The sequence below is a fragment of the Nipponia nippon genome, unplaced genomic scaffold, assembly GCF_047370975.1.
Source record: "Nipponia nippon isolate SJK-2023a ecotype South Korea unplaced genomic scaffold, ASM4737097v1 scaffold_6, whole genome shotgun sequence".
NCBI classification, from domain to species: Eukaryota; Metazoa; Chordata; class Aves; order Pelecaniformes; family Threskiornithidae; genus Nipponia; species Nipponia nippon.
In genome coordinates, this window is record NW_028262380.1 from 81,666,117 (window position 1) to 81,692,908 (window position 26,792).

The following is a 26,792-nucleotide window of genomic DNA, read 5'->3' on the forward strand; positions in this document are numbered from 1 at the left end:
AGTTTCCCAAAGGTCTTTGCCATGAGCAATGCACGACATTAAGAATTAAGATTAACTTTGTCATAAATTCAAAATCCTTGAATCCTATGCAAATCATATTAAAGATGATGAGCCACCTTCAGTTTAACCTCACAGTTTACATCCCTCTGGTAAGGAGCCTTGGTCCCTTAACACATATTTTGCACGACATATCCGGGATTTTCCTAACGGCGCTAAACATTCCTTTGTAACCGATTGAGAATACTCACAAATTGAACATAGAGTATAAAAAAATAGGGTTGGTTTCATCACAACTGGCTTCGTGTACTATAATTAGCCTTGATTTTCTTCTTTTATAAGATTATTCCGTAATGACTAAATGTTGGGATATTAGTGGGTGTGGTTTCATTAGGTTTGTTTGCCCAGTCGGTGTCACGGTGCTTCTGAAGGAGATGTTGACATTATTTCATTCCGTGTAATGTTCTCCTATTCAAGAATATGTTAGTGTAAATCTTTTCCTGCAGATTGTACCTAGCTATAGAGAAGACTGGAGTCAGAATAATCATTACCTAATTGAAGGTTAGGAAAGTAATTTTAGGATTCCTTTTGTTTCTGGGTCTTCCGCTCATGTTTTCATCCTGCCATTCTCTGAGCTTCCTACGTAGTTCTCTACTTCAGCTTTAACAATATGCAGATAGGTAACAATAGCATGTTATGATTAGCAGAAATGCCTATTGATAATTCAGCTTGGCCACATTTTAAATTCATATTTTTTAAATTAGTAGGTCTGAAATGTGTATGTCAGGTTTTTTTAATATTATTTACATTTTAAATTATCATTTCTAATGTCAATTATGTACTGTTAGAATTACGTCTGAGGTGGGAAAGAAATGAAATGAAACAAGCAATGAACCATTCTTATTAGTGGTAAAGATGAGTATTTATCAAGAGCAGCCTTCCTTGGCATGTAATGTAGTGCTTCGTTGTTCTTCGTTTGATGTTGACACAATATAATCTTTTTTCATTTTGTAGCTTATACTGGGTTTGGGATAGATATACATGACATGAAAGGCTTCAGCATTGAGGTGTTACATGCTTCAAAACAATTATAGCAGCCATGTAAAAAGTTAAAAGTTACTGCTTTGTTGGAAGAAAACGTGTAGGAGGTGTCAGACTAGCTTAGCCAATATTCCTGTCTTCTGCTAAGTGGAAGTCCAGGCGGTAGTCCCTAATCAGATGTGTAACCGTGTAATTGAACGTTGCTAATGTTAAGAGAAAGAACAAAAAAATCTTAAATGTGATTCAAGGAGGGAGATGACTTTAATTTCTTGTAGACTGAACTTCATAAAAAAGAGATAGAACTAAGTCTAGAAAAGGAGCAGAACAAGCGATTTTGGGATCGGAACACAGACAACAGCATCACCATTGACCATCTGAGGAGAGAACTAGACAACAAAAACATGCAACTGCAGCGCATGGAAAACACGGTGAAGGAAATGAGGACTGAATGTCACAGACAAACGGAGCTCCAGGTTGGTGAGCAACTGCAGTGTGATAGTGTTCAGGACAGAAAGTGCTCCGGCCGGGGGCTGTACTTCAGATAGAAATGCTGTAACTCTGGTTACCACAGTTGGGAGGCCTCGCGAGCTCGTGTGCCGGAATTTTGCTTCCAAAGATGCAGATGCGTGGCAGTCAGAATTTGCATTTTTTTTCTGTTAATCTGACCTGTCCAGCCTTTGTTTCTGTTTACTGATGAAGAAGTAGAAGCATTATTTTTAATTTTGATTTTTGACATACAAGCCTTAGGCGAAAATGAATGTTCTGCTGATAGTGTACTCATAGTACATTCCTCTTTCTTCAAGGCTTAAGCCCCTCAAAAATGAGCTGTAATTAGGTAACCCACTTTGCATTATGAGGAAAGATCAAGTTAATTCCTTTATTTCCTACCAACGACAGACTTGTGCTACCTCGCACACCGTTCTACGTTTCCTCAATCCATTGTTTTTTCTTCAAAATCCTCGCACCAGGAAGTTCATTCTTTTCTTCCGTTTCTATTTTGTGCTATGAGCAGTTCCTGAGTCATAGTACTTTGTGCTTTAAGTGGTGCATATTGCTGCCTGCAGGAATAAAATCAGTAATAAATTATTCACGTACATAAATTTTTTTCCAACTTACAGTGCAGTCAGTTGAGTTTTAACACTTAAAGTTCTTTAGACCCAACTACTCTAAATCTTATACTAACATTGCTGGGTTTTGCGGGGTTTTTTTACATCAGTTTAACATTTTTCATTTTCTATGATTAAAAAAACAATATTCTAAGCAGTACTTCATTTATTAAAATTAAGAAAGAGGAAAGAAAACCGGAAGAATCACATAGTCATTGTAGACCAGACCATGCTGACCTAATTTTCATGTAAAACTAAGATATTTAGGATGAACTATAGAAAACCAGAAATGTGACAGGAAATTCTAAAAGTAGAAATAAACATTTCTCTTGGTGGATCCTTGTATTGCTATTATTCAGACGGCTGCAATTAAGGAAAAAAATGAAAGCGTTGGAAGAATCTCCTCTTTGGCTGTCCATCTGGAGTCAACCAAGGAAACACTCCGTAAAGTTAAAGAAGATCTTACAGCCAAGCAGATCAATTTGGAGACTGCTGAGAAAACAGTGTCAATTCTGACAGCCCGTCTGCAGGAGAAAGAGCGAGCCCTGGAGGTTACCAATAAGGAAATCAAGAAGCTACATTCACAACTTGGCAGTAGGATGCAGGAGCTCCAGCATCTAAAGAATGAAGAGGACTGTTTACACAACGCGCAGTCGGAGCGCGAAACGCTGAAACTGCAGCTGTTGGAGAAGGAAAGGATTATTGAGATCTTCCAAAAACAAATTGATAACGTGACCCAGATTGTGGGCCAGCGCAGTCGAACTGCAGGAGCAATGGAAGTTGAGAAATCTCAGCTAATAAAAGAAATAAATGACTGGAAACTTAAAGTAGAAGAACTTAAGGTGCGCAAATGATACTGTATCTATGTCTTTGGAAGACAGTAAATGTTTCCTGTTTTTTAAATCTGTACCTTAATGTGCCAATAGTGTGGTTTTAAAGCAGGTCGGACAACACACCTTGAATCCTAACAGCACTAGAAGAGTTAGTGGGCAGAGAAGAATAATATTATCACATTACCACCAAAAATTAATAATTCAGTGGTGCAAAGCAGTTGCCAAAAGGTTTGTGAAAGCTGGAATATAGCACGCTGATACAGTTCATGCTCAGTGATAGAGTTGTCCACAACAGTAGCAGAACCAGAAATACAAAGTGTTGCTGAGAAATAAGAGACAGCAAAGCACTCAGAATTCCAAACTGAGGACGCTGTTTATAACTGGTTATTTCTCAGACAAGAATTAGAGGATACGGTAGTCTCATGCAGGTCAGCATCTTCCGAAAAAATGCACTCCAGATAGGGCATTTGATCCAATTCTGTGAGAAAACAGGTGAGCATTAGGAGTGAATATGGAGGTAGTGCTACAAGAGGATGGAAACAGTTTTTATATACACCTGGTAAGGTTAAACATGCTGTGAAGCCATCCCGTCAGATTCTCTTGTACCCTTTTTCCCCGCATTAGTAATTTTCACAAAAGCAATTTGTCTGTTTTACTCTGTTTTTCTCTCTTGCCCCAAAGTGTTCTCTGACAACTAAGATTTAAAGTAATGATCATGTCTGCACATCTTTGTGGTTGTTGTATATAATTATGTGTATTGCACATAATTACTCTTGTTTTTTCTGTAAGTAGATTGCAAAGGATGAGAAAGAAGCCAGAATACATGAAATGGAGGCCAGACTGAGTGAGCTGGAACTGGAAAAGGTTAAACTGGTAGACACATGCAGTGAGAGGCTCCGTGCGCTTAATGATATGAAACTGGAAAAAGACCAGCTAATGAATGAACTCCAAGCCGGTCGGAGTGAGCTAGCTGACCTTGCAGGTAGGCAGCCTCGACTTAGCTCAGCTCCGATAGCTGTTAAATTGGGCTGATGTTAAAAATAGAAGAGCAGCTTGCTTGCTGAATCCAAATATGGCTTGCTGGTACAGCAAAAGGTTCCCTGCCAGCATGGGATGGTCAGATTGCTTCAGAGAGATAACTCATGGTTTGGGATTCTGGCACAGAATGGTGGGAATGCAATCTTTATGGCAGTCTCTTACTACTTGGAGCAAAAATACTTAAACCGCCTGACTCTGGAGACCAAAGAAACGGATCTAGTAAATTACAGAATAGGAACTGGACCCCTTTTTCCCAAGTGTTATTGAAGAGCACTAGTGGATCCATTAACCATCTGTGGTCAAATTGCAGTGGAACTTCGTTTCTATTTTGTTGCAGTTTTGCTACAATGTTATTTAAATGTTTATGTTCTAACTCCACTCTTCACAGCTAATGTGTGGGGAAGCTGATTAAGGTAATATTTAAAAAAAAAAAAAGAAAAAAAATTAGGGGCTGGACCCAAGGCAACCACCAAAATTCAGGAAGATCCTTTGGTAAATCTGCACTGCAGCCAGACAGATGATACTGTTTCCGTGCTTTGCGCTCTACACACCCCTGTACTCTCATAAAATACCCATTGGTAGCATTTGTTTCTTCACAACTCAGCTATACTTCTAAACTGGTTAAGTTCTGTAAGAATTAAACAGATACTGTGATTTTACATGGCGGGTCTGCCATACGTTTGTATAGTACTGTCAGGGTGAATGAGGTGTAAGAAGGGCTTATCAGAGTGAATGACTACAGAGGAATTAGGACCAAGCTGTTGGTAGAGTCTGAGCACACAGCTGACTGGCTTGGAGTGGTATGGGTGACATCGGAGGAGTTGAAGAGAGAGATAAGAAACAGAGTGGAGTTGCGGGGGGAATGCTTGACAAATTAGATCAGTTCAGACCTGAGTCTGGTTAGAAGTGTGGCTGGAGAGAAGAATGACCAGAGCAAAATGCTGTCTCGCTAAGACTTTCACAACATGTAGTTGGTTCTAGTAGCAGGAACTCAGAGATGTGGATTTATATCACTTTCTTGAACCGGTGCTTTGGCGAGCAACGAAAGAACACGTTTGTTTCTGATGAAACAGAAGCTTTTGCTGACACGCAGGGCAAGGAACTACTAGTTGCGCATTTGTTAGCTGTGGATGTTATTTGCTTTATGCCTTAGCTATCTGCATATTTAACACGCGTTTAAATAGAGTAGGCAACAGATCAGTAATCTTAGTCTAGAAGAATGATAACTTTTGTCACTGTAATTTTAATCTTTATGTACTCTCACCAGAGGGATTTGAAGATTTGAAGAGGGATTACCAGGATAAAATCGAGGAGACGGAAAATATTGCCAACAAACTGAAAATGCAGTTGAAATCTGCCCAAGCTGAACTGGAACAGACCAGGACTGCTCTAAAGACTATGGAGGGATCTGATGGCCATGGTAATTATGGATTGAACTTCCCAAAAATCACACACGTTTGTCTTTTTAACAAGAGGATTTTTTAAGTATTGATCCCTCATTAGATGTTGTAAGAATATTCCAGATATTTTGTGAAATAAATAAACAATATTGCAGAGGACAACATATTTTTATTTTACCATTTACTACATATTGTAAAACTTAAACCACGAGTTGAGTTTTCTGAGGTGATCTTTACGCAGATTTCCAGGGAATGCTGTCTTCGTGTCTTGTGTGTGTGATGGGCCTGGTGTCACCACCTTGGACGAAGCTCCAGCTGATTCTAACGGGTGGTTTGCACACATAAGTGACTATAGGATCCCGCTTCAACTTTCTCTAACATATTGTTGATAACTGACTTCCAGAGTCTTTTGTCGGAACTCAGAATGCGTAATCTATGTTGTTCATTGAGAATTAACCTTGTCTTTTACAGCTATGAAAGTTGCAGTGGGAATGCAGAAGCAGATCACAGCCAAGAGAGGACAGATAGATGCATTACAGAGCAAGATTAAATTCTTGGAAGAGGCAATGAGAAATGCAGCTAAGGTCACAAGAACTCCGTGTAAAAGTATTTAAACTGTAGAGAAATATTTCTTTGAAGAAATCCATGGCCAAAAGCACAATTGGCCCAAGAAGGGCCAAAGAGAATTTTACTTGATGTTACAGGCACCTTCCCTGACCTCCTGCTAGCATATGTCAGGGAATGTCTCTACCACAGAAATTAGCCTTCTGTATAGAGACAGGTTTTAATTTATATTTGTTCTCCGTGACAGAACAGTGCTAGTTTAAATGAGAATCAAGCTCTTACGTATCAGTTCTTCTTAAAAATGTCAACTAATGCATTCTGTATCCTTCTGAATTTGGCCCACAGTGCTTTCCCCTGTTTGGTTTCTGAGGCAGTTCTTTGCAGTTCTGGTTGTAAACTTTGTATGTCAAGGTCTGTCTTGCATATTGAGGTCTTTCCAGCATTTTCTGTGACGCAGAAATCATTCAGTTACCAATAGCTGGAATTTACTGAATGATCATTTATATCTGTTCGCTATAACCTGTCCTCCTTCTTTACTGGCTTTGGATCCTGTGGATTCTGAAGCCTAAAATTCCAGTTTCAAAACGGATCTAAAATCTAAGACGTTATTTCATCAGGACCAGTCCAATTGTACTTTTCTTTATAAGACCTATCTTCTTGAAAAACCTCATCTTTCTGCAAGATGCAATAGCTAAGCTTCTGAAAGGGTTAATTCAGATCTTTCAAAGAGAAAAAAAATTGCAGAAAACAAGTATGTATAGTGTAGGTAGCTACAAATTCTTGACTCATACTTTGTTGTCCTTGTCTTAAATTCAGGAGAAACATTACCTCAGAGAAGAAAATAGTAAACTAAGTCAAGAATTGAGCTACATTACAGCAGAAAATACCAAGATTGCTGGGGAACTGGAGATCCTGAGATCACAAGACAAGCGTCTGAAAGAAAAAATATCCAAGATGGAGACAGCCCTTGATAAGGTAATTTTAGGTAGCTTTCAGTTCAGTGAGACTTCTAGGTGCTTTCCACTACCGTCACTTGGGAAGAGAGGATGTCTGGCCTCTTACCTAGGTTGTATTTAATATGTCCTGTTCACATGTACTGTAAGGTACTTACCTGAAGAGATGTCTATAATGAGGACTGTGTTCTGTTTTTATAATGGTAAAAGGCTTCTACTTTCATTAAGAGAATTCATACAACTGCAGGGAATTTAAAGCAGATTCACCTTCCAGGCAGTAGCTTGACCTTCCAGACCTTGCACTGGCTCTTGGCACAGCTGCTTTCCCTGGCGAGAGAGACTATTACTCAGTATAACAGGGGCCCCACTGGAACCGAGCGTGGGCACGCACTGACTCACCGCACGTATCCATGCTCAGCCCTTTCTGGGACCTTAGTTAGCCAGCTGTGGGGCCCTCAGGGTGAGGGAAGTTAAGAACATTGTCTTGTTTCATTTGCCTTTTTTAGTTGAGGTTTCTGTTGCTGACATACCGAACTCTTAAGGCTAGGTTCTACATTTTGGTCTGACTAGCAGATAAATCCCAGGTGCCCTACAGGTAAGCTGCTGCTCTTCGAGAAGGAACAGTCCTTTTCAGCTGCTCAGAATCCTAGCTTTTCAGGATGTAAATTTCGTGTAAGGCGTCATTCTCAAATTGCTTTATTACTTCAAAAAAAGTAATAAACGTACTTGTGATACCTCCTCCCAAGTGTGGCATTTCTTACTTTAAATGCTTGACGTTGGAAACTTAACTTTCTTTGTAGTACGTATCGTTGTGCACAGTAATAGCCAACTGACAGAGAAGCTGAGACACGGTGGAGGCCGGTGCTCACTGAAAACAAGCACATATGGCACACTAAATAACAGTTAGAAGGCTGTAAAGGTTGTACTGTGTCGTCTCACAGGATGCTAATATATACCACTGCAGAGCATCCATTGTATAAACATCAAAAAGTGTAATTGGCCATCTTGCTCATCATTAATGATTCAGAGTTAAACGTTCAAAAAGCTGCTGCTTGTAGCATCCACAGTGCCTCGGGGAGCCTGCCCATGCCTCGGGGGCAGTCACAAGGAAGCACAGAAAGAGAGCCAGGTTTTATTTTAAAACTGAAGAGGGAACTCTCCTAGAGTGATAAAAGCAGTCTGGTTCATAAAGATCCCTCTCTCTTTTTGTGCTTTGGCTTAGAGCTTCCTCTCTTCTTCTTGCTGTCCTGATAAGTACTTAATGAAAAATAGCCACGTTATTAGATCTTCTCACACCTTTTCAGAGTAAACTTTTTAAAGAAGAAAGAGTATATAACAACAAAGACAAGTCAACGAAGTTATTAGCCATCCGTTTTAAAACCTTCAGTATAGTTTTGCCTCATTAGCACAGTTGAATTTTCTAATCCCAGAGGTGTTCAGTAGGTCCAGGACTGTCCCTGACAGGATTAGCTCCTTTCTGTGATATTATGGTGTGCATATTATGCCGATGAGGATCTTATAACCAGGCAGCTGCTTTTGTAAGCCTATCGAGAAAGGCATCTGGTCATCTTGCAGTATTTCTCTACTGATAGTAGTAGATAAGTACAGCATCTGTATGTGTACCTTGTTGTTTCTTTATTGGAAAGAAAACACGAAAGAGTGTAATCCACCGAAAGTTAGCAAAATTAATTTATGCCTCTTCTATCTATCCTCTCTTACAGGCATCCATGCAATTTGCAGAATGTCAGTGCATAATCCAGTGTCAGGAACAAGAAGCTGTGCGCTTCAGACTGCAGCATACTTTAGATGTAAAAGTAAGTACGTTACTGAGAAGCATGGATATAAAGTTAGATGCATTTACTTTGTGTCCTAACTTTAGCTTTAACCCTATTTATTGCAAACACTCTAAAAAGTTTCTGTTGTGAAACTCTTCTTTACATGGAATACCTCATTGCTGCACAAGTCGTGTCCATAATTTCAGTTACTTCTAAGTGCTATTTACGGTAAGGGCAACAAAAAAACTCAACAGCCACGGGAATATTGGACCACACGCTTCAGCTGGTAAGCTTTGGTTTCAGTGACGCTTCAGCATTTTATTGCGGCCCTAGGCAAATAAAAGCTAGAAATATTCATGGCATTATTGTGAAAATTGAATTAGAGAGACGAGGTCTGTAGGGGTGCCTTTTGCTAGCGTAGAAAGTACTAACAAGCTTTTGGGCACCCACGTCCTTCTTGAGGCCTGAAATAAAACCAGCAACCTTAAAGCTACATACAGGCTGGAAACAAGGGCTCTGTATTTAATTTGATTATGCTAATCAGTTAGGCAGAACAAAAAAAATTAAAAATTATTTTCCTTTTTTGGAAGCAAGGGGAAAAGAAACAGGGTCGTGAGGCATCTGGGACAGAAAAAGGAAGATGTAATTGACATCTGTGCAGCTATATAGCGTTCATGAAACACAGGGTATAGGGAAAATCATGCAGTAATGTAAAGCCAGTCTCTTTATTAAAGAGCCCAGAATTTTTATTCCCCAATAGTTTTAGTCCAATCTCTGTTTTTACTCATGAGTTTAATAGAGAATATTGTTTGTCTTATTTATAACCATAGACTATTAAGGCTGCAATGAAACTACTGCTATAAATGAATATTGGAACAGTAGTTTTGTCACAAGAAATTATCTTTAATTTTAGTACCCACCCCAGTTGCTAGTTTTGAGTGAGAAATGAAATGTAATATTCAAAATACAAATCTACATAAGCGATACAAAAAGTACTTCGCATGAACGATGGCAAAGGTGGGGAATCTCATACTCCAACGAAAGAAATTCTCACTCAAGTGGGGAAAAAAGGGACAAGAACTGTGGGACAGTTTAATTCTGTGGTGGCCCTGAGATGTCCTCCGCTTGAATGCTTCCAGAGCATATGTTCAAATTCTGAAACTAAACTAAACTGCCCCTCTTGCACCCAGAGCAGTCACTAAAAGGGTTATGTCTGAGCACACCTAATAAATACTAGGAAGTGTTTTGAGAATTGAGTGCTGCATATTGTAAAAGATTTGACTACAAGAGATGCCCTGTTACAGAGGGCATGCTGTCTATGCCCGTCTATTCTGCTTAGCCATACTTGCTTATTCTGCTCGGCTGATGTTTTTCTGCAGGAGCTGCAGGGTCCAGGCTACTCATCAGCTTCTGCTTCAGGCAAGCTGCGACACGTACTGCCTCTGTCCCACTTTCACTCCGTTGTCGTGCCACCTTCCCTGAGCTTGGCCAGCTGTGCCCCTCGTGTGAGTACCTGCCTCAAAATGGGAAACTGCACGGGAGACGGGGATGTTCCAAAGAATAAAAATAACATGGAATTTCTAAATGGGAGAGCATCTGGTAGGAGTGTCCAAGAGTGAATTCTTAACACCAAAGATGAAATCATTTTCTGTAGCTTCTCGTACATTATGGCCTTTCAGATTTTCTTTTTTTCCCGTTTGCGAAAGATGCGTAAAAACCAACCGGACAATAAAAAACTCTGTAGATGGTAATAGGAGTTTATCTTACCTCTATCACCAGTAACATTTATAAACTATTAAAATTGAAGGTACTGATCTGTAAGCAGTTTGATTTTTCGCTTTTTTTTTTTTGCTAGTACTTTACTTGCTGTAAATCACTTATATTTGGCAGTGAAAATGGACTTGTACATAGTTCCTGATAAATTTCATCATCTCTTTGACCTGTAGTAGCTTTTAATACTTAAGTCGTTCTCCAAGCTGGCCTTCACTGGTTTTGACCAATTCCATCCTAAAAGATGCATCATTGTCCTTCCTTCCTTTTGTTTTTGTACATCTACAGTTAGATGCTAGCGTTGTTCTAAGTTTTCATTACAGAAAACATCATTTCAAATCTCTCATGCAAAACCAAAAAGATCTTGCGGTATTTTCTGTTTAGATTTTGTATAATCCTCCAAAAGAGACCTGATGTATCTCCCACAGAAATTGGTAGAGGTCTTTTCATAAATTTTTATGTCAAAATCTGTAGGAGACTACAAGTTAGTGCAGTTATTTTTCACTAATATTTTCTAGTTTACTTTCTGATGTGGTAACAAACACGTCAAGGAACAAAGGACAGTTAATTCTGTGAAATCCCTGCAACGTCAGGCACTCCCATTTTTCTTTGAGTTACTTTATACTTCTGAGGATAAAGAAGGAAAAAGGACCGATTTTTAATGTACCATGGTGAGGACCTAACAGGTTGTAGGAGAACTTGATTCAAGGTCTACTTGAACCTTCTCGGTTCCTGCGTGATTAGTTATTGTACGAAATGAGGCAGCTCCAGCACTTGAGACAGAGACTCTACCCGGTCGATAGCCTGGTTTCTCAGCCAGAGCGTGGAAAAGAAGGATTTGGTCTGACTCGGTATCACATTGACCCATTATGAGGCTGAGGATTTATTCTTCGTATAAGCTCTGCTGAAACTAGTGTGTTCCCATTGGAAAAGACATTTTTTTTTTCAATGGAAACACGTTAGCAAAATGTTTCTAGCCAGTTCCATCCACAGTTGAAGCCTCAGTCAGTGGGAGCTGTGCTTAGAACATGCAAAGTGCTGAGTAGTCTGAAAAATCCAGTTTTTCACAGCAAGAAGGGATTCTTTGAACCAGGCCTTTGCCTCGAGTCCTGATCAGTAAAATGAGAATAATATTGCACTTCATCTCAGAGCATGGCTGTGACAATAAAGTGGTTTATACTTGCAGACAACTCAGCTGCTATAGAAATGAGTGCCTAGAAAACACCCCGATATACTAGTATTTCTGTCTTCAGAGCTGTGTTTGTGTACTGCACAGTAATAGCTGGAATCACAGGTTAAAAAGGAGAAAACAGAGTTGTCACATAAGCACAGATTATTGGTTCTGAGTACTGAAAAAGGTAATGGTTGTATTGGCTGGGGGGGGGAAGCTTTCATAATTACAGGCTTATTTTAATGTTTTTGACTGTGAAACAGTAGTCGTAACCCTTTTACGACATTTATTCAAAATGCAGATGTTAGCCGTGTTCTCCCTCGATCGTATTAAGTTGCTTCACACATTTCTGTCAGATAACTTTCCAAATAACAGTGCAGTCATATTCAGAGAGTATTTTGACAGCCTTCAAGTTACCATGATCTAGCCTCCAACACTCCTTAACTGAAATGACAAAAAAGCAGCCCTGTTTCTAACTGCTAAGACAAGAGTGGAGGAGGAGAAACATGTGACTTAGGATTCCTGAGTATAGGTGAGAACTGAAAAAGAGAGCGCCTTTATAAATACTTTGTAACTGAATGATTTTATTTCAGATGCCTGCCAAGCCAGGTGTTTTGAAGGAAGAACCATTGCAGGATCTAAAGAGGATTCTTCAAGAATTAACAAGCTCAGACAATGACATTCCCTCTGTGGATCTTGGCAAGAAGGACAGCAATGGTGGGAAAAAATCACCTTTAACAACCATGAGGAATACAGTGTACGAGCAATATAATGTTATTTCTGTTGTGTGCTGTGAACTTGTACTGCCTTCTGAAACTAGGATCTGGCCATTCACGTGCTTCAGGAGCAGCACAGGATGCCTTTTTGCAAGAAAGTTGGGTTTACGAGTAAGTTTGAGATAATCTGAAAGCTTCCAAAGCGTCTGGTGTTTGCCAGGTTCCTCAGATGCTTTAAGGTGGTAGGGAAATAGAAGGCGACTACACCGTTTGCCTTTATTGCTTGCTTTTTGGCATTTCTGCTTTTATTTTCATTTAGAACTCCTTTCTTCTTTTTCTGCCTTACATAAATGTCCCTTCTCTCATTGTTGAAGCAGGCAATTATTTTTTTTACCAAACAAATTATAATGGCAATGGTACGTGAAGTTGAAAAATCAATACGGCACCAATTCTGATGTTTCTAATCCAGAACATAAGGATACTTCATAAAGGAAAATACAATTCGTGGGCTTTGATTAGGATCAAATTAATTTAAACCACGATGCTTCTCCCATAATATGTTCTGGTGGAACAAAATCACATCGGTCCCAATATCGTATGTGTTCTGGGTTTTTCTGCTTTTCCCGGGTATTTTTATTGAACAAAAGATCTGCCTGTTACCGAGATGCAAGTTGTTGACAGCTTAAATAGAGAAGCTTCTATTTCACAACCGCAGAAAGGATTCATGCACAGAAGTTGGTCGGTCTGTCTGATATTTTAAGTAGTGAATGTATGACTTCTTCCTGCCTTGACTTTGCCTATCACAGACAGAGTCCTTTGGAGGCATGACGATCAACAGTGTCCTTTGCCAGCCTGTACTATGTAATTACTGCCTCTGTTCTCTGTTTGTGGTGGCAGTGGGAAAAACCGTTCCTTTCTACGTATGGTTACAAGCTTTCGTGGTTCAGACCATGTGGGTTTTAGGAGAATTTTTCTCCGTTGCGACAGTGTTCCATTGCAGAGCCGAAGTGAGGATGGGAGAATGCTACACCTAATCATCCTTCAATATACAAAGCTGCCTGTCAAAGTACATGACTCTCTCGGTGCTGTTGGTAGTGCTAGTTCTGATGCTGTCGTTCTACATCCTTCTACACAGAGATGGTGCACGTAGAGGATGCGCTGCTGTCTTCAGCCTACGATCAGATCCTTGGAAGAGGTGAGAAATCCCCTTTCTGAAGAGGTCACGGACAACACAGATATGGATGTTAATTGAGTGAATACAGTAGGACGATACAATATTTTGAGAAATGAAGAGAGTTGTACAACATGTATCTAAAAATTGGGAAGAAAATAATTGTTTATATTCTAGTAAAGACTTAGAAGTTCCTTGTAGATCAAAATTCTGAGATGGCTCAATGAAGTAGTGATGTATGAGATCCATTGGCCAGGCGTGTATCCTTAATCGCCAAAGCTTTTGTTTCCATGTACTGCAGAATTGGTGTTAAACAAGTGAGAAGGATTACCGAAAGGCATTCATCACCTTCACATTTTCTGTAAAGAAAAGTGTGGTAATGACATCCACAGGACATTGCTGAAATCCACAGAAGTTAATAAATTTCCTTTTAAATAGATACTTTATTAATTAAATAGAGGACCTTTGCGAAAAGATACACAAGTGGTATATGGAAAGCTGGAACAAAATGCTTCTAGGTAGCTTCAGCAGAGCTAAGAATTTGTTGATTGTTTCCTGTGAAAACTGAGGTGAAGCTCAATTTTTTTTTTTGTCTTTTATTCCCAGTGCCTTAGTTAAAAGTATCCAGAGTTACCATATAAGAATAGAAGATGCCAAATGGCAAATGCCATTTGCTATAAAATCTTATTTGTTTAGGGGTTTTTTTGTGTATTCCAAAGCTGAGGTTGTCACAAAAAGCCTGACGTAGAGGAAGAAGGTTTTGTATGATAAAGAAAGATAGCGCTTTGTATGCTTCAAGCATGCTTAGCGGGGGGGGGGGTTGTGTACATACAGATGGAATAGCAGAGCTGCTGGTGGCAGTGGAGCATTTCTACAAAAGGTCAACATTAAATTCAGTAAGGTTTTACTTCTCTGGAACGCTTCCAAGTGTCTCTCAATGCTCATACTTAAAATTAGTCTAGCTGTTTTTTGGAAATGAATCAATCATCCATTTCTATTCTCTCATCAAATCCCACTGTACTCTCACAATTTACAGTGCCTGAGAAAAGAGATAGGTCCAAACTTGGAAAAGGCAAGAATTTATGTTATTGTAGTCCTCTGATGCTATTAGGTGAAATATGGGCTAAAAAGCACCTAATAACCGGAGAGCGGTCTGAAGAAGCTAAATAGAAGCACTGTTGTGTGAGTAACCAGAAGGAAGATTGCAATGGCATTAGTTGTCGAAAGAAGTTCATTGTCTCTTTTCCATCTTTATGACTACCCGGTGTTGATAATGAATCTAGTCCTTTATATCCCAAAGATATTCATTACTTCAGTAGTCTAAATTCACTCCAACTCTAATAGACTTTTTTTAGCGATCTCGTATAACAATCTTACGATGCCTTTTCTTCACTATTAGAACGTGGCTGCCATTGCACTCTGCTTAAAAAACTAGCTTATCTTCTAAAATTGTGCAACGTAGCAATCCTGCTGGCACGGCTTTTGCTGTGATTTTGACAGCGGTGTGTTTTTCCATGCAGGGAGACTGCAGCTAGAGACTCTGCCACTGAAAGCATTGTGGAAAAGGATACTTTCAGATGGTGAGAAGTGCTTTCACTTAGCTGAGTAACCTGCTTCTTGAAGTACTCATTTGAGATTCACTTTCTAAGGCTGTTTTAATATAGCATCAGTCCTGAGCTTGTTGGTATTGTTTTATTCATAATGCTAAAAGCTTCCTGGGAATTACGAAACAAAGCTGTGATGTTACTTTCATCCCTCTAAGAGTGAGCTCTGGAACGTGTTTACATTGTTTGTTTTTAATTTACATGTATAAGACCTGGAGATTACATACGAGAGCTTCACATTCTCACGGTGGAGGCTAGCTAGCATTACCAAAACTTAGCATAATACTTCCAGAATGCAATTTTCGCCATCGTTTTGCTTGCAGGGATCCTTCGTGCTTACGTACTGCCGATCTTCAGTCCCAAGACGTTACCCTGCCCTTTACATCCCTTGGTAAGTTTTTACTGGCCACAGTTGAGGATGAATGTGCCATATCGGTGTCAAACTGGAACATTACAGAATATTACAAAAAATATAGTCCAAATACAGTATATTTTCTTAGGTCATTTACTCAAATACTTTGTAGCAGGTGCTATTACAAAGTTTGTATTGCACTCACTGCAAAATTTTTATCTTGTTGCAAACCAGCTCCATGGAGGCTGATACCAGCACGCCTAAGATGGATATCTTCCATGGTAGTTATTCATGAATAGCGATAGTCTTCTGTAATTAGCACAGATAATATTGTCAAATTTTTGGTGCCTAAATTTAGGCTCTTGAATTCTGTATTCAGGTATCTAAATATGGATGTGCTTTTGAGAGGAATCAGATCATTGCAAATTCCGTTGATTTCCTTCCAAGTACTGGGTGGTCAGTGCCTTTTAAAACGTGGTGACGTGAATTTAGTAACGTAAACAGAAATATGAGGATATGGCTTTGAGCGTCAGGGTTTGAAGATACTGGTCTTAGCCGCTTTCTGTTTTCTTGCCGAGACGTTATCCATTCTGTGAATTCTCTGTGAGAATTGCCTGAGCGTGCTACTATATTTAATTGATCTCGATTAGCATTCAAGCCACTGTGCTTCAGAGATAGGCTAGAACTCCTCTGTTTTGTCCTGAGGAGTAACTGCTATGGGTCCTCTTTTTATATTTCTGAGTATTAAAGAAAATCTCCTGGGTAGTTACTGTCAGCCTTCTAGCAAACCTACTGCAACATCCAGGGGTTTTTCCTAGCTTCCAAAATAGCTGCAAGTAGCGGTTTTTTACATAGAAGACTCGAGAAGTAGTTGAACCAGGGGAGTTTGTTAGAAACCGCCCCAAAACTATTTTCAGGACATCCCAGGAGGGGTGTTGGGAGTAAGGAAACAGATTATGGGAAGAAAAAGAGAAGAATTGTGGTAAATCTTCCCCTCGCTAGTTGCATGCAACCTCTTTTTTTGTTTGTTTTACACACATACTGTGTGCCATACATATGAAAATATGTCACATAATGTGTTGATTGCATATTTCTATGCATATCTTGTCTCTTTTCCTTATGACTCTCTTTCTGCCAGGAATTCAAAGCATATCAATCAGTTCTTGGAAAGGAGGGAGATGGCAGGCCTGCGTAAGCAACATGGCTTTTTCTGGTTCTTACACCTAAGTAATGAGATCCAAGTCAGCAGTAACGTATGGGGAGTCTTGGGTTGTTAGCAGCTATGGCACTCCATACCTGTTTTGAGGCTGTTTTGGAAGTATACACAAAGTGAGTAGCCAGCAGAAAAAAGCAGGCCCTACTTTCTCCCGGGCGGGTTTACTGGCCATCCTTCACATGACCATCACTTTAGCAGGAACAAGCATGCCTTGCAAACAGGCTGTAGTCTCCTGCTACCTTGGCTACTAATAAGGAATGGAAAGGATGAAAGAGTGCGATGAAGGGAACCCAACCCTGTAACTGTTACAGAGATAACGTCAAAGCTGGTATGGGGGTTTCTCTTCAGGTGTGTGCTCACTGCTCTTTGCTTGGATATCTCCTAGGAGGTGCATCCATCTTCTCAGCAGCTCCTCGTTACACATCCTCCCCCAAGAAGGCTTCTCAGGAGGAGAGATACAGAGAAAGATCTCCAGTACACTTGCTGTTAACTGCTCCACCTGATGACCTTGCAGCTGGCCCCAGCACCTCACCAGAGCACAGACTGTCTGCAAGGAAGGTTGGCTCTCCAGAGGGTGTACCCACAGTCCCCCAGATAAGTAAGTCCGGTCCCATTTACTGATCCAGAGAGCTTGGCTGGGTCTCTTCCCAGCCAGTACAGCACGTGAGTTACAAACTGTAGGTTAAATTAAGCTGTTAAGCAATTCTGTAGAAAACAGTGGAGTCCCACCACCATTCACTGATACAGTCTTTTACAGTTTATGATTGTGGTACCTGTACTTCATACTGCATGTATTTTTTATGGGCCTTTGTAATACGTCACTTACAGAATCCATTCACGTTGCTGAACGTAAACACGAGCGATTCTCAAACGTACAGGGCTGACACGGGCTTGATCTTCCATTTGTGGTTCCAGCAAGTGCAGTTACAGTTACGCAAATTTATTGAAACATAACTTACTGATGGTTCATTTTAAAGCAGTGCTTTAGCGGTTCCGGCCCACTTACTTGGAAGTGACCTGTTCTTGCTTACATCAGACTGCCTTCGCCCTGTCACGGTTCTGTTCAAGTAGAAGGCTTTTTTTTCGGTGATAAATGAATTGTGAGTGAAACGTAGCAGCTAATTAATGTATTGTACAAGGAGAAGAGAAGATAAATTCCATACACCACTCAATTTAAGAACTGGTAAATTGCTTTATTCAGGTAAATAGACTGTAGGGATGCTTAACATCAGTATTTGCCGTAACAGGCAACACAGTTGGCTAATATTAATATTTGTAGTAGTTGTGGTGGTTCCTGTAACACATTTAGAAAAGTTCTGGGGTTTACTGAAAATATTGATGTAAGGCTGTGTCTGCGTAGCTCTTAAGTGATAAAAATAAGCTTTCCTGCATCACAAAATATGTGTGAGGACAACGAACGTTTTCAAGGTAGTGTATTAATTGCTTGCCAGTGAGCCAGGCTGTCAGGACTGCTTTATTACATTTAAGTGGCAGAAAGACCCCAAAATGAGTAGATGCAATAGGAAAAACAGGTAAGCAACTAAATTTTCAAGTAATACTTACCGAATACCATTTTTTGAACATTGCATTTCTCTATTGTGCAAGGTCTGAACATGTAATTTCTCTCAGAGGGCACATAAACAGTGCAGGTAGGAGTGTAACACAGATGCTGCACACCTAGCTCGAAGCTAGTTCTGGTACCGGCAAAAATCTAACCATAGGTCCAAGGAGCTCAAAAGGACTAACGTTTCCTGCTTCTGAGGTGGGATTTTTTTTGTCGTTTCATCCTAACTTTAGCATGTCTGTATTGTGGTGTTATTTTATTAACGGAGATTTCTCCTTAGTCGCTTTATCTTTTGCATTTTAGAAACCTCAGGATCTTCTCCTTACGCAGAGTGGTATCTAAACCAGCTGGGCTGAGCAGTCACCCTGACTAGAACACGAGCATTGTTGCTCACTGACCTTTGCTTCCCCCAGCTGTCTGGCTGTGCAAAGATGAAGTGCATATTTGTTAGCTACTCTGTATTTTTAATGCATGTTTAACATCTAAGAAATGCCTGTTCATAAGCAGAGCGCAAGTGTGCCTGGCATTTCCCCATCAAAGTGAGTACATGCAAATTTCTGTACCTGTGGAGCAACACAACCGTCGCCGCAATGAGTCTTGGTTCTGGATTGCACCTGTTTTAGGAAACACGAGGGTTTGCGGTGTGGATATCTCTGCAATAGGACGTAAACCCCAAATTGTTTCCACGTAGACCACAGGAGATGTAGCAGGTCACAACTGTAGCCTTCAGTCATTTGCCAATCATTGCTCAGTTCAAAGAGAAAGATAAGTGGCATCACTCTTTTTTTGTTGTGTTTTGGGTTTTTTGTTTTGTTTGTTAATCTGGGCAGCCAGTTACCTCCATTTCTGGCTCCTTTTATTATTTTTTTTTGCCTCTTTTTATTTGAGAATTGATGACAGTAGCAAAAATGAAAACAGTCCAAGTTCTGGTCAGAAGAGGCTCCAGTGTGGGAGACTGTAGTTGTTCGTGAAGTACTGGCTGTGACCGTGTCAGTCTGTGGGTGTTAGTGTTCAGGCAGGCAGGCAGAATGCCTACAGGATTGTGCACTGGTCTGGATCTTCAAAGACTTGGAATTTCTGGTTTTATTCCTGGCTTTAGTAAGTTACATCTTTCTATACCTTAGTTTTCCATCTGTAAAATGCAACTGACGCTACCGCTTTCCTCTGTACAACCCTTGCGGTTTTACTGGCAAAGAGGGACTTGGAAGTTGTGGGCATAAGTGCTGTTTTAGTAACACAAAGCACTTTTTCTCCATTGCCCAAATGGGGAAATTTTCAGGCAAAATAGAAATGTGGTTGTATTTTCAATTAAAGAGAAATACCGCTAAGTATAAATTTCTGTTAATAACCTTGCCTTCTTACTCATTTTCTGTGCTACTGGAAGTTTTATTGTTTGAAATTTTATTTTCTAAGAACTTTACTTTAGATGGAATGTTTAAATAATTTATAATGATCTTTGTTTTTTTTTTTTAGCCTGTGATAACATATTGATGAATAATTTTCTCACTAGCTTCTCAGCCCGTGGAAACTAGCGAGGATACAGCTAGGAAGCTACAGAACAAGATGGAGAGCCTGAAAAACCTGGTGGAATCATTACAGATAAAAAACCAAGGTGCCAGAATTTACCAAACATATTCCTATTTTATTTAAAATACCCACACTTTCCAGAAACTGTTCTTGTTACCTGCCAAAGCACTGCCTGTGTTTTTGCATGAGGTCAGTTTAGACGTGCCTGTTTTACTAGCAGTACCCACTTCTACATTATCCTGCTCCTAGGAGAGTAATTAGATTAACTCCACAATGCACTGTTGCTCAGCCCCTTAACTCTAATAAGCTTCAAGATCCTTAACATTTCAAACATGGCAGCTGGTCACGGGTGCCCTCATGTGCTGTCACGTCCCATTAAATGGAATTTTTAACAAGCCGATGGCTCTTTCATGGAAACAGAAAGATACTCTGACAGCAGTAGACTCCAAAAGCGTAGTTTCCCAGCAGTGGCCTCGGCAGCGTATCCTTTCCTCCTCAACTTTTTTTTTAAATCTGGGATGATCACGGTGACGATGGAGAACTTCTCAGGGTCTCTTCTTGCTCCCTTTGAAGTCGCTCGTAAAATGCTCATGAACTCCTGTGATGGCAGGATGCCAAGTGAGATGGAATTTCTTTTCTCGGCACTTTTTCTTATTGCACATTACAGTTGCTTCCCCTTTGCCCTTTTAAGTCTCCCTGCATAGATTTGGGAAGTTATTATTTCCCTACATCGTACAGTGCACACATGTCAGGGACATGCAAGTGACCTGATTTAGGTAAAAGTAATCAACTTATTTATATAAAGTGTAAGGTAAGTGTTCTCATTTTTACTCTTTGCCATCCCTTAACACCTTCAGTTTGCCTGTTTTCTATATCCACATAAAAATATATATTCATATCTGTAATGTATCAAGAGTTACTATATAAAAGGGGGGGGGGGGAAGCCTTTTATGTACACACTAAGTAAACCTGTTTCCATGAGCATTGGACCCAAGGTATTAATTTCACACCATCCCGTAAGAGAGACTCTGAAATCAACAGCGTTTCGCCACTACTCCAGCATTTGGTGCTTTGTCTTCACAAAGCAGATGAGGCGGTGCCTACTTATAACTAGGTTTATCTTTTCTGTTAAGGCCTTGCATATAAAGAATTGCAAACTAAAGTTGTATTTATAAGGGCTTGATAATTACAGTGTAACATGTGGGAGGATATTACAAAGCTTCAAGTGTCTGCACCTGAGGCCTCCATCATTTTAACATAAGGTGGTGTTCAGATAATCCGTTCTTGCTGCTATTTTTAGCCATGTCATCAATGCTCAGAACTCAGGAAGTGAAGACAGAGAAAGCAAAGGAAAAGGAGAAAAAGCTGTCGAAGTGAAGACGCCGTATACATTAGTGATTACTTTCACGTATGTACGTTGTGTTTAAAACAGTTACATTTTTAAAGATTAATAATAAAAGTTCTTACAGCTTTGTAATTCTTGCCTGGAACCATGACACTCTTTACAGTTTTTACTTTTAAATGAGTGGGGAGTACAGAGGAGTAGAAATAAATGTAAATACAGACTCTTTCACTGGCACACATTTTCAGTAACTGTGTGCTGTGAGGGACACTGGCCACAGGCCACTGCTGACTGCTTCAAATTCCAGTATTTCTTCCATGTGTTCTGGATCTTGCACACCATTTCATGTCCAGTTTATTTAGAAAGTTAGTTTTGAAATGGTTTGTTGGGCATTTTTTTTTCATTCTAAAATAAATGGGTTTCCCCTCCCTCCATACTTCATGTTATTGCTTCAATAAATGCCGATTCATCTGGATGTCCCAGAACTGCCAGGTATTTCCAATAAAAGCAGGAAACCTGCCCGTGGCTCCTGTTGATGTTGAGATAAGGTTTTGAACCACATACCTTAAATTGCAAGACTGCAGATTTCATCCTATACCATGATTCCTTTAAGCAGAATGGACTCATCAAGTGGTATTTTTTATGTAATTGTCACTGCTTGTTGGGATATTTGGCTTGATTCGCAGTACAAATGGAGAGTCCGCAGTCTGCCTTGGGATTAGCTTTGTAAGCATAGCACTCGTATTTTGACTTACAGCTGAGGGTATGTTCCTAGTTTGGGACTTTGTCCTTCTTCAATCCGTGTCCCTCTATAAAAACTAAAATAGGTGAAGTTTAGGCAGAAGAAAACGCATTTTGAATCTATACTGACTTTTTTTCTTTCAACAGTCTAGTATGACTTAAATACCAGGCTCCACCACCCATATTAAGAAGTTTGCTAAAATAGCTGGGCCTGTTATTTTCAGTTGGTCTCCAAAATGTTCTTCAGTTGAGTCACCAATACAGACAACCTTTCCTGAATATGAGTGCCTAGGAATAATGTTTTCAAAGGCCGTTCCTAGCGTAACACTTGGTAATAGACAGGAAGGCATGTTGAGCACACCTGGCGTACATGAATTTATTTTAAAACCTCCTGTGTCTTCTGACATTTGAGGATTTTGTGGCAGTTGGCAAATGACTTACTGCCCTAAAAAGAGTTAAAAGACTATCAATGCTAAAAACAATTCCAAAGTAGTAAGTAATAAAGTAATAATGAACAGGCTCACTAAAGTATCAGATTGATGTTTAAAGCCTTATTAGAGTTTGACAGTATCTCGGGGAACAAGATAGTTGTTGAAAAAAAGACAGGGGAGGAAGAACTTGGTACTCATCCCAAATTTCCGGAATTTGTCATTTGATTTTTGTCCGGGGACTGTTCGTGAAGAGCAGCTTAATAGTGCTGCCCCTTCAGAGTCTAGCAAGGCTGGCTGAGAAGCTGGGCACGGAAACTGCTGGCCTGCTAGCGGGGGAGTCCTTGCCATAAACGGTACTAACAAAACAAGGGGCAAGATGTCCCTCTGCAGTAAAGCAGTACCCAAGCACAGAAAAGGAGATCATCCCCAGGGTCAGCAGGAGGTGCCAGTGGGGCAGCTTCACTAGCAGTAGTGTTGTTCCTTATTATCTGCTTTCTGAAAAGCAATCGTTGCCTTGGATTTGGGGCAGCATGGAATGCCATGCTTGAATTCAAGGGGCTTACCCCATGATTTCGTCCAAACCAAATGATTTGTAGCTACAGCTCAGCAAAAGTAGCTTCATGAGCACAAGCCATGGAGATACAAGCTTGGTTTTGTTGACCTGAAAGCCACAGAACTGTATTCAGAGTAGATCAAATCTCTGAGGTTATTTTTATTTTGAGGTCTTCTTGTGTGGGAAGAAGAGATTAGTGAGTTGTTCCTAAGCTGTCCGCAGTTATTACCAACAGTAGTTTGATTTAATTCAGGCAATTGTCTGTATTTCCTAATAATTTTTTTCCACTGATCTGTCGTTTTTTGCTCCAGTGTTGCAAGCCTAGTCAGAATGTTAATAAAGGCATCTCCCCTTCCCTAGGCATCGATTGCACTGAAAATGACAGGATCATTTTAGATGGTTTGTGTATCGCAGTTTGGACTTGTTATACATATTTGACAGATCCACCAAAGTTTTTGTAAGAAAAGGGCGAGGCGTAGAGAACGAGAGCATGTAGTCACCCCAGAGCCCAGCAGGTGGGAAAAGGTCAAGGAAAAGCACGCTCGCAGTTGTGTTCAAGGAGCCGAGCTAAAAAAGAGTTTGAAAAGACCGCAGCCCTGAGAGAATGGAAGGGAGCAGGGGGAGAGGTACAAATAGCCAGAGAAAAGGGAGATCTGCCAAGCAAAACGGCAGCTTAACATCCCTGTGCCGGAATCCAGCGCAGCTGGGAACAGGTCTGGGCTTCCTCCCTGCTGCCAGCAGAAGGCAAAGAATTGGCCTGGGGAGGCGAAAGGGTCACAGGCTCGCGGGCCCTAGAGCAGCTATATACGTCCTGGACTTTGCAGCACGCATAGCGCTTTGTTATTCCGTGTCATACAGGTGGAGGACGGGAGGACTGTTAGGCAAATATTGACCACAGCAGGACAGCACAGATGGCAACCAACCCCCTAGAGAGAAAACCTAATACCAGTCTAAGATTTTTCAAAGGATCACGTGGAGAGACTCCAAACAGTAAGTTTAACTCCCAGAGAGAATGTGGGATGGGCACGGTTTTTGCAAAGGCACCTGCAAAGCGAATAGGAAGCAAGCAAGGTGCAATGCAAGTTTCTGTATGTGACTTTGAACTGGTTTATGCCTCAGGCTGTCTGCTCATCTTACCATCCAGGTGCAGCATTTAGCATTCGTACACCAACCTACGTCACAAATAGGAGCGGATTGCATTTCACCTCCAAGTAATCAAATTGTCTAATTTGTCAGAAGTTACTTGTCAGCAGTACGAGCAGGTGAAGTTAAAAGGTAGATCTTTGATTGCAGTCTTTCCGGCTTTGCCAAGCTGTGAGTGAGACAGTTTATTATTTGCTTTTCGATACCCTGCGCTGCTGGCTGCTAGGCTGTTACATCCATGCAGGAATGTCAACAAGAACTTGTTTCTCACATGTAGCTTCCGTACTCTCATAGCCAGGACGTTGTGTGAGACAGATATCAGCCCATTCCAGCATAACCATTTCTGTGCAGCAAGGCAACTTTGTTTAAATCTACCTTCACGCTTGAGTGAATAGATTGTTCAGTAAGGAGAAATCACCTCTGTAACCTTGGAGAAAATACTAATCAGGTCCTCCAATAATACTGAGATCCGGAGTTCTTTCGCCATACAAATAACAAGTAATTGACATGGCATAGGCCCTGCTGGGCAAGCAGTGATGTGAATGGCATAATAATTTAGAGGTTATAGTAGAGGTGCAGTGCAGGTCTTTGTAGGAACCTTGCTTGATCATTCAGCAAGGTGATGCAATCATGAGGACTATGTGTGTTGTCTGTGGGATCGAAGTGCAGGGTCTTTAATTAAAAAAACAAACAAACAAACAAATGTTCTCAATTTGAGAGATTTCTCAGGGTTAGTCCGTTTGTAACATGCTCATCATTGCGTTAGAGGATCTATTCTAGTGTGGGTTAAGTGGCTTTCTAGCAAATATCTTAATCTAATACTAGAGTTAATCTTCTCAGGCACGCCTCCAATGTATGCATAAATACACTCAGATGGCGGTGGCTGCCAGACAAGTGCTTTTTAAGTTGACAGTATCTCACTAGTTGAAGCACTTGCATTAATGGGGAAAAGAATTGCAGACAGCTTGAAATAACACATTTGCTTTGACTTCAGTGGTTTCTGAAGATCCACTTCTATTTCAACTGTACCTCTGTATATTAGGTATATCGTTCGCTTAAATTTATTGTTAGAAAAGCAAAGTGCAAAAAATGCAATTAAGGTACCAAGCCGTTAGTTCAGCACAATTTTACCTATGCGGTTCAAGCTGTAAGCTGCTGATTGCAACCCACACAAATGTTGTCTCTCCTCAGTGGTGGTGCACATGGACAGAACTTAAGAGCTTTCTGTTTATGTACATAAGCATAATCATAATTAAACAGTAGAAATATTAGTTACAGTGAAGCAGTAGCCCCTAAAATGAAATGAGCCTCATGTTAATATTTATTTTTCAACCCAGGGCATGCTAACTACATCCTATTTTCCTTTTAAGTTCATGTAGTAAGTAACTTAACTCTCATATTAGTTTCCCGTTGAGCGAGTTGAGGACCAGTGTGTGCACAAGTGCATGTGTTTAAGACCACTGAAGCAGCATCAGCCACCTGCTGAATTGTCAGCTCCATCCTCTCCCTTCTGAGTCAGTTGCCAGAAATGATAGCACATTCCTTCCAGACCTGCAATACTGCTGCTGTGGAAGTAGTTACAGGGGTACTTTTCATTCTGGACAAGCAGCTGAGCTTACAGTCAGTCCTGAGTTTCGCTCCCACCCACAGTTCCTACGTTGTTCTCTTGTGTAAAAAGTCTCTTGAAGGCAATAAAACTTATTCACCTGAATCTTCATGCTGCTCAAGACAACCCGAGAGCAAAGCTAGTATCTGCAGAAGTAACTGACCCAGGGAACAAGTTGGTCTATCATGTAGCAACAGCTGGGAGGGGCTTGTTTTACGTGAGAACAGGAAAACTCCAGCTTGCCAGTGCAGTTGTTCATTTGCCTTAGTGTCTTTCTCTCTCTTTTCACCCTCCCCTTAACACCCTCCCAAGATTGTCTTTAGCTATTTTGTGGCTATGCCTGTATGAGCAGGCTGCCCAGCCCGCTCGCAACGGATTTGTGTCATGAAACAGCTGGTACTGAACTCACAGTAACATCTCAGACACTTCTTCACAGCAGTTCTAGTATTCTCCCGCCAACTGGATGTCCATTAACCATTAGATGCAGGAGGTAAGCCTCTGAAGCTCGTCTTCCAGTCTATCACCAAAATCCACTCCGTTTCACACATTCAGACTGCTCCACATGCAAAGCAGGAAAGAATTAGCAGAGGCAATTAGATCAGCAATGTGCTTTTGAAGTAGATGTTCCAAACCAAAGTGCTAATTTATGCACTTCCAGAACTCCTACAAAATGATGCTCTTCAGACCGAGTTCGCTCTAGGGAAGTGATACTTGCAAGCTAGAGCTAGATTCCTCATTATGGAAAGAAGAGCTTGCTGAAGTGGTATCGTGTATTTGTAACCAAAGCTAAGAAAAGCAGGCAAGCACCGCAGCTTTCTGCTTCTGTCCTATAAAAAATATGAATTGGCTGAAGCTGGAAGTATCCTACTTTATCTGGTTTACTAGAAGGCCACAACTTAAAATAAATTTGTGTTGAAAAGCCTAGTCTGGGGAAGAAAAAAAAAAAACCACACAACATATGAGTTTAAGCTAAGTAATTGGTAATAATACTGTAGTATTGTTCCTAGGTAGGCAGAATATGCCACTTCATTTCAGAAAGAATCCTATTCCCTAGCCATCACAGCAGTCCAGGTTTTTTTTCAAGCCTGCTCCCACCCTGACAAAGTAATTCATTAAGCCCAGACCGTCCTCTCTGACCTTTGCTCTCCTCTCAGCAGGATGGGCTGACTAAAAAGGAC

The 26,792-nt window shown here is 40.5% G+C and overlaps 1 protein-coding gene across 1 annotated transcript in view; it reads left to right on the plus strand.

The window, feature by feature from the left end:
* CCDC158 (coiled-coil domain containing 158) overlaps positions 1-26,152 on the plus strand; it is a 39,004-nt gene extending 12,852 nt beyond the window's left edge. The window contains 16 exon segments of the mRNA XM_087737876.1: positions 1,314-1,511; positions 2,504-2,986; positions 3,770-3,959; positions 5,283-5,435; positions 5,887-5,999; positions 6,796-6,954; positions 8,654-8,746; positions 10,087-10,212; positions 12,242-12,535; positions 13,500-13,513; positions 14,142-14,195; positions 15,056-15,115; positions 15,463-15,530; positions 17,093-17,305; positions 19,782-19,883; positions 21,099-26,152. Coding sequence (XP_087594002.1) covers positions 1,314-1,511; positions 2,504-2,986; positions 3,770-3,959; positions 5,283-5,435; positions 5,887-5,999; positions 6,796-6,954; positions 8,654-8,746; positions 10,087-10,212; positions 12,242-12,535; positions 13,500-13,513; positions 14,142-14,195; positions 15,056-15,115; positions 15,463-15,530; positions 17,093-17,305; positions 19,782-19,883; positions 21,099-21,175 — 2,397 coding nt within the window. The 3' untranslated portion in view covers positions 21,176-26,152.
* The last annotated feature ends 640 nt before the right edge of the window (positions 26,153-26,792 follow it).